Raw genomic sequence first — 8,234 nt, 5'->3', positions numbered from 1 at the left:
TGGGAGGATTGCTCTCCACTCGGAGTAGATTTTTAACTTAGGCGAGGACGGGCTCATGGCTAAGCCTCTGAGTGGGAGGATTGCTCTCCACTCGGAGTAGGTTCTTTAACTTAGGCGAGGACGGGCTCGCAGCTAAGCCCCTCAAGTGGGAGGATTGATCTCCACTCGGAGTAGATTTTTAAACTTAGGTGAGGATGGGCTCGCGGCTAAGCCCCCGAGTGGGAGGATTGCTCTCCACTCGGAGTAGATTTTTAACTTAGGCAAGGACGGGCTCGCGGCTAAGCCCCCGAGTGGGAGGATTGCTCTCCACCCGGAGTAGGTTTTTAACCTAGGCGAGGACGAGCTCGCGGCTAAGCCCCTGAGTGGGAGGATTGCTCTCCACTCGGAGTAGATTTTTAACTTAGGCGAGGATGGGCTCGCGGCTAAGCCTCTGAGTGGGAGGATTGCTCTCCACTCGGAGTAGGTTTTTAACTTAGGCGAGGACGGCCTCCCGGCTAATCCCCCGAGTGGGAGGATTGCTCTCCACTCGGAGTAGATTTTTAAACTTAGGCAAGGACGGGCTCGCGGCTAAGCCCCCAAGTGAGAGGATTGCTCTCGACTCGGGGTAGATTTTTAACTTAGGCGAGGACGGGCTCGCGGCTAAGCCTCCGAGTGGGAGGATTGCTCTCCACTGGGAGTAGGTTTTTTAACTTAGGCGAGGACAGGATCGCGGCTAAGCCCCCGAGTGGGAGGATTGCTCTCCACTCGGAGTAGGTTTTTAACTTAGGCGAGGACGGGCTCGCGGCTAAGCCCCCGAGTGGGAGGATTGCTCTCCACTCGGAATAGATTTTTAACTTAGGCGAAAACGGGTTCCATAGCTAAGTCACCCACTAGGGGATTTGAACACATGTTTATGCAAGAACAATCATTAAGGAACTGCAAGAATAATGTCTTGCTAAACGATCTAACAAGTACTCTTATTACATCCTCACAATCTGGTTGTCAAGTATAAAACGACGAAGAAGATCTATATTCCAGGAGCGTGGCTCGTCTTTCTTTTGAGCTAGGTTGTAAAGGTGATAAACTCCATTGTGAAGCACCCTGGTGATGAGGAAAGGGCCTTCCCACGCCGGGGGCAAGCTTATGTGGTCGTTGCTGATCCACTCGGAGCACTAGGTCTCCTTCTTGAAACGCTCGACCCTTGACGTTCCTTGCATGGAATCGAGGGAGATCTTTCTTATAAATAGTCGACCGAATCAAAGCCATCTCTCGTTCTTCTTCCAGTAGGTCTACTGCATCCGGACATGCTTGCTCTGCTTCAGCTTCTGAATAAAGTTCCACTTGGGGTGCATTGTGAAGCGGGTCACTAGGAAGCACGGCTTCAGCCCCGTACACCATGAAGAAAGGGGTTTGGTTAGTGGATCGACTGGGAGTTGTCCTCAATCCCCACAGAATAGACAGCAATTCAGTTACCCAAGCTCTAGCTGCGTGCTTAAGGCCGCGTATGAGTCGAGGTTTCAGACCTTGGAGGATCAGACCATTTGCTCGTTCAGCTTGGCCATTCGACTGTGGGTGCACAACGGATGCGTAATCCACCCGAGTGCCCTAGGAAGCGCAGAACACTCTGAATTCTTCCGGATCGAAGTTTGAGCCATTGTCTGTGGTGATGCTATGCGGAACTCCATATCGGAATATCAGCTCTCTTATGAAACTGATGGTTGTGCTCGAGTCTAAGTTCTTGATAGGCTTGGCTTCAATCCACTTGGTGAACTTGTCGACTGCTACAAGCAGATGAGTGAAACCACTTCTGTCGGTCCTGAGTGGACCAGCCATATCCAAACCTCACACAACAAATGGCCAGACGAGTGGAATAGTTTTCAAGGCAGGTGCGGCTTGTGGGACATGTTTGTGTAGAACTGGCAACCTTCACACTTCTCAACGATTTCTTTTGCAGCTTCATTGGCCCGTGGCCAGTAGAATCCTGCTCGGTATGCTTTGGCCATGATGGTCCGAGAGGACGCATGGTGACCACAGGTCCCCAAGTGGATCTCATCCAATATCAGTCGACCCTCTTCTGGAGAGATACATCGCTGAGCTATGCCAGTAACACTCTCTCTGTAGAGCTGTCCGCCTATTACTGTGAAGGCCTTGGACCTAGGGACGATCTGACGTGCCTCAACTTCATCTTCTGGAAGCTCCTGCCTGAGCAGATACGCGATGTACGACACAGTCCAGTCGGGGGTGATTACTAGGATCTCCATAACCAGATCAATAACTGCTGGTACCTTGATTTCAGTCGGATTGGTAGGACTTATTGCTTGGGGAGGTTCTTCAGTAAAGGGATCCTCTTGCACTGACGGGGAATGGAGATGCTCAAGAAACACATTGCTGGGGATAGGCTTCCGAGTGGAACCTATTTTCGCCAGATCATCAGCTGCTTGATTCTTGATTCGGGGAATGCGGTGAAGCTCCAAACTCTCAAACTTTTTCTCCAACTTCCTCACTGCATTGCATTATCCAGTCATGGCAGGGTTTCTGACATCCCACTCCTTCATCACCTGATTGACCACCAAATCTGAGTCGCCGTCGACCATCAGGCGACGAACGCCAAGTGAGATGGCGATACACAACCCGTAGAGAAGTGCTTCATACTCAGCTTCGTTATTAGAGGAATCGAAGTGAATCTGGAGGACATAACTGGGTTTATCACCTCTTGGGGGACACCAGGACTACTCCAGCACCAGAACCATTCAACATCTTAGATCCATCGAAGAACATAGTCCAGTGTTCCGAGTGAACTTGAGTCAGTTGTTGCTGTTCAATCCACTCGGCCAAGAAATCCGCGAGTGCTTGAGACTTGATCGCCTTATTTGCCTCAAAATGATATCCAGAGGGAGAAGTTCAATTGCCCACTTTGCCACTCGACCAGTTGCATCTCGATTGTTCATAATTTCAGATAATGGAGCATCGCTGACGACTGAAACCGAGTGATATTGGAAATAGTGTGCAACTTTCTTCGTAGTCAAGTAAATTCCATAATGTGGATACCTCTGTTTGGATGTGGTCAATGTCGGTGTCCTGGGAACGGGGGTGCCCAGAGTTGCCTGCCTGCGGCCCGCGACGTGGCTCCACCAACGGCTCGGTATGGCCTAGCTTCGGCAGCAACAACTCAAGACCCTCGCGAGGGGCCAAGCCTCACGAGACAGACGACACCAAGACTTCCTTGGGGCGGGCTCGCTAGGCTGGCTCCTGGGGAGCGGAGATATCTATGCGGGGGGCACCTCGCAAGGTTCACATGACGTGAGCTGTGACGACCAAGGCCAGGCGGGCGCCAACGGGCACAATGTACCAGTTTCCTCTTTGGTGCTAAAGAGGCAAGCGCAGGCGAGGAGTCCCGAGGCATCAGGCAAAGGTTTCCATATCGGTGCAACAAGACCAAGACCAGCAGGACGGCAGGACGGTGGTCATCGCGGAGCCCACAGCAGCGTCACCACCAGAGCCTTTGGCAGGTGAAGACTACTTTTGTCAGGATAGCTTGTACTAGTTGTCTCCCTTCAAAATTGGCCGCTGTGGGGTCCCTTCCCGCCTACATTTGGGAAGAGGACAAAGGCCACTATAAATAGGACTAGCCACCACCATAGGAGGCATCTGATCTTGGACGGGATCCATTCCACCAAGGCCATCTCACCAGCTCATAGAACTCCAGAACACCTCTCCTCCTGAGGCTGTTCTCCCACTGTACTAGTTCATCCTCAGCCCTTGAGGCAATCCACCACCACCACACTGTAGTAGGGTATTACACCACACCGTGGCCCGAACCACTATAAACCTTTGTGTCTCGTGTTCTTTGGGTTCGTCGAGCTAGGACGTGGAATTGTTGGGTAGGCAGGCTGGGGAGAAAGACTCCTTCTTGCGCACCCCAGAGTTCGAACCTCTCAAGGGTCTGCGGAACCCCGAATCCGACATTTGGCGCGCCAGGTAGGGGTGCGTCGAAGCTTCGCCTGTCCGCCTGCTTTACCTCTTCATCCGGCTCCCATGGCTGGCGCCGCTCCTCCGACTGGATCAACGGATGTGCGCGGAGGCGCCATGGGCCTCCGGGCCTTCACCCCCGTCTTGCGGCAAGTGCAGTGGCCGCACAAGTTCAGGCTGGAGATGCCGCCTCGCTATGACGGCGCGGCGGATCCATCGGCCTTCCTGCTGGCGTACGAGGAGGCCGTTCTGGAAGCCGGAGGCGACGACAAGGTCATGGCCAACTGGTTCCCCATGGCCCTCGCCGGCGTGCCACGCGCCTGGCTGCTCAACCTGCCGGGATCTTCTGTGGCCTCCTAGGAGGAGTTGCGCGGCCTTTTTGTCGCGTGTTCGCGGCCCCGACACCCTTCGCCGTTGCGGCCCTCCTTGGCGGCTCGCAGGCACCGCCCTCGGACCGCCACATCAAGCAGTTTTTCTGCCAAATGGGCACCGCCTCTATGCAGTAGGGAGCCCCTCCGGGATGGGCGGCACCCAAGGCCGACCTCACCTTTGACTCAGGGGACCACCCGACCACCACGGCTGGCTCGGGCACACTCTCGATGCTCTGCACACCCACCGTCTTCAACGTAGCGGTGACCAAGACCCTCATCGACGGCGGGGCCGGCCTCAACGTGCTCTCCGTGGAAGCTTTTGGCTTGCTTCACATACCGTCCGGCCGGCTCCGTCCCACCAAGCCCTTCTCTAGAGTTGGCAGCAGTTCCACCAGCCCCTAGGGCAAATCCGCCTCCCAGTCACCTTTGGTACTCGCGACAACTACCGTACCGAGCTTATCGACTTCGACATCGCTCGCATCGGCCTCCCGTAGAACGCCATTCTCGGGTACCCTGCCCTGGCTCAATTCATGGCGGCGTCCCATCCGGCCTACAACCTCATGAAGATGCCGGGAAGCAGCGGCGTCCTCACTGTGGCCGGAGACACCAAAGAAGCCCTGACGGCCCTCAAGCTCGCCTTAAGGGCCGCAGCGGCAGCACGCCCAGCCGACGGAGCCGCCCCTGGGGCTAAGGGAGCTGCACCAGCAAAAAAAGAAACAATTGTTCAGTCAAGATCGAGCCAAGACGAAGCAGGTGCCGATTGACGATGACGGGGCCTCGGGGGCCGCTTTCACCATAGGTGCCGAACTCGCCCCAGACCAGGAGAAGGAGTTGGTGAATTTCCTCCATGCGAACAAGGAGGTATTCGCCTGGGAGCCCAAGCAGCTGGTTGGGGTCCCAAGGGGGGTGATCGAGCATCACCTGAGGGTATGCCCTAACGTGGGCCCGGTGAAGCAGAAGGCATGACGACAGTCCACGGAGAAGCAGTCCTTCATCGTCCAGGAGACCCGCAAGCTACAAGAAGCAGGTGTCATCCATGAGATGCGGTACCCGGAGTGGATGGCAAACCCAGTCGTCGTACCCAAGAAAGGCGGGAAGGAACGCATGTGCGTCGACTTCACCAACCTCAACAAAGCCTGCCCTCAAGACCCGTTCCCGCTTCCGTGCATCGACCAGATCATTGACTCCACCACCGAGTGGGACTTGCTATGCTTCCTAGATGCCCTCTCGGGCTACCACCAGATCAAGATGGCGGTGCAGGACGTCGAGAAGATGGCCTTCTTGACTCCGTGCGGGGTGTACTGCTACACCTGCATGCCGTTCGGGATGCGCAATGTTGGGGCGACCTTCCAGCGACTGATGCACATCGCTCTAGGCCAGCAGCTATGGAGGAATGCTGAGGCCTACGTCGACGACATTGTGGTCAAGTCTCGGGAGGCAAGGACCCTCATTCAGGACCTGGAGGAGACTTTCGCTAGCCTACGCAAGGTGGGCCTGCGGCTCAACCCGGAGAAGTGCGTGTTCGGCGTCCCCTCCGGCAAGCTGCTGGGTTTTCTCGTGTCGCACAGGGGGATCGAAGCGAATCCGGAGAAGGTCAAGGCGATAGAGGACATGAGGCCGCCGCAAACTCTCAAGGAAATTCAAAAGCTCGCGGGCTGCGTGACCTCGCTGGGGCGCTTTATCTCCAAGCTGGGGGAACACGCCCTGCCGTTCTTCAAACTGATGAAGAAGAAGGGCCCGTTTGAGTGGACCCCTGAGGCCGACTTGGCGTTCCAAGACCTCCAGATATACCTGACCAGCCCACCAGTGATGGTAGCGCCTCGTCCGCTCGAGCCCCTGGTGCTTTACCTGGCCGCCACGCCTCATTCCGCCAGCGCAGCACTGGTGGCCATCCGGGAGGAGCGCCAGGCCAAGGGCCTGCCGCACCTTCAGTGGGGACGATGCGGCACCGAGACGGCGCCCCTGAAGCCACAGCGGCGCCAGCAGATGACCAGGCTCCACAAGACGGCGCTCCTGAGACTGTGGTTGCCCTGATGGGTAACCAAGCTCCTGAGGTCCCCCGGCCTCAGGAGGCGTCCCACCCTCCGGAGGCCTCGGCCTCCATCGACGCTCCCGCCCTCGTCGAGCACCCGGTGTACTTTGTCAGCACGGTGTTACGGGATGGAAGGGAACGCTATCCCATGCCACAGAAGCTTCTACTCACGCTCCTCGTGGCCTCGTGCAAGCTGCCTCACTACTTCCAAGGCCACCCTATCAAGGTCGTCTCAGCCTACCCACTTGAGAGGGTGCTTTGGAGCCCCAACACTACAGGAAGAGTTGCCGAGTGGAACATAAAACTGCAGGCATTCCAGCTGGAGTGCAGCACAACCAGGGGCATCAAGGGAGCCGCCCTCACCGACTTTGTGGCAGAATGGACCGACGCTTAAGAACCCGAAGCAGGCGAGAACCGATCCCTCTCACCAGGAAGTGAAGCACCAGATGGCTGGGTCATGTACTTTGATGGCGCCTTCGCGCGTCAGGGCGTGGGGGCTGGAGCCGTGCTCATCTCGCCCACCCAGTACAAGCTCTACTACGCCGTGCAGCTCTGTTTCCAGCAAGGCGAGAAGGTCTCCAACAACATCACGGAGTACGAAGGCTTGATCGCTGGCCTTAAGGCGGCGGTGGCCTTGGGAGTGAAATGCCTCACCATCAGGGGTGACTCATAGCTCCTCGTCAACTTCCCCAACAAGGTATACGAGCCGAAGGACGAGCATATGGAGGCATACCTTGCGGAGGTGCGCAAAATAGAGAAGCAATTCTTGGGTCTGGAACTGCAGCACGTGCCCCGTGGCACGAACCAGGAAACCAACGAGATCGCCAAGAGGGCGTCCAGACGCCTGCCCCAGGAGCCCGGCGTCTTCGAGGAATGGCTCTTCAAGCCTTCAGTAGCCCCTCCGGCTGCAGAGCCGGTGCCACCTCAAGAGGGGCTTCCCCCATCACCAGCCTCGGGAGCCCCCACATGCGGTCCGACCTCGGGAGCACGCCTGCTCCTAGCGCTTGAGCCCCGGGAGGGGAGCTGGACCAAAGAATTCAGGGTGTACCTGATGCAAGGAACACTGCCAGAGAAGGAGGAAGACGCGGAGCACGTGGCCTGGCAGGCTACACCATACTGCATTCAGGATGGTGAGCTGTATCGAAAATGACCGAACGATGTTTCCTTGCGATGTATCTCCAGGGAGCAGGGGTGCGAGCTGTTAGCTGACATACACGGTGGGGACTGCGGGCATCATTCGTCATCATGCACCTTGGTGGGCAAGGCGTTCCGCAGCGGATTCTACTGGCCCATGGCGCTCAACGACGCAACCGGGCTGGTGAGGTCTTGCGAGGCATGCCAGTTCCACGCCAAGCAAATCCACCAACCTGCTCAGGGCCTCCAGACTATCCCGCTCTCATGGCCATTCACGGTCTGGGGGCTGGACATTCTGGGTCCGTTCCCTCGAGCGCCCGAGGGCTACCGCTACCTCTACGTCGCCATCGACAAGTTCACCAAGTGGGCGGAGGTGGAGTCAGTACGTACCATCCCTGCCGGCTCGGCAGTCAGGTTCATCAAGGGCCTCGTGAGCCGGTTCGGAGTTCCTAATCGTATCATCACCAACAACGGCTAGCAGTTCACTAGCAATCTCTTCAAAACATATTGTGCTAACCTTGGAACGCAGATCTGTTACGCTTCAGTAGCGCACCCCAGGAGCAACGGCCAAGCTGAACGCGCCAACGCGGAGGTCCTGAGAGGCCTCAAGACAAGGACCTTCAAGAAGAGACTCGAGGCCTGCGGCTGGGGCTAGCACGACGAGCTCCAGTCCGTGTTGTGGTCCATCCGCACCATGGCCACCAAGCCAACGGGCGAGACTCCATTCTTCCTCGTCTATGGAGCCGAAG

At 56.8% G+C, this 8,234-nt stretch overlaps 1 protein-coding gene across 1 annotated transcript; it reads left to right on the top strand.

Annotated features, from left to right (window-relative positions):
- The first annotated feature begins 7,072 nt into the window (after positions 1 to 7,072).
- On the top strand, positions 7,073 to 7,501 carry LOC109758190 (uncharacterized). The gene has a single exon (XM_020317033.1). The coding sequence runs from the start codon at positions 7,073 to 7,075 to the stop codon at positions 7,499 to 7,501; it is 429 nt and encodes a 142-aa protein (XP_020172622.1).
- The last annotated feature ends 733 nt before the right edge of the window (positions 7,502 to 8,234 follow it).

The sequence above is a fragment of the Aegilops tauschii genome, chromosome 2, assembly GCF_002575655.3.
Source record: "Aegilops tauschii subsp. strangulata cultivar AL8/78 chromosome 2, Aet v6.0, whole genome shotgun sequence".
NCBI classification, from domain to species: Eukaryota; Viridiplantae; Streptophyta; class Magnoliopsida; order Poales; family Poaceae; genus Aegilops; species Aegilops tauschii.
Note: the sequence above shows the minus strand (reverse complement) of the source record. Positions and strands in the feature narration are given on the sequence as shown.

Excerpts from the sequence above, each read along its gene's own strand:
- LOC109758190 (XM_020317033.1), top strand. The coding sequence starts at position 7,073 with ATGGAGGCATACCTTGCGGAGGTGCGCAAAATAGAGAAGCAATTCTTG.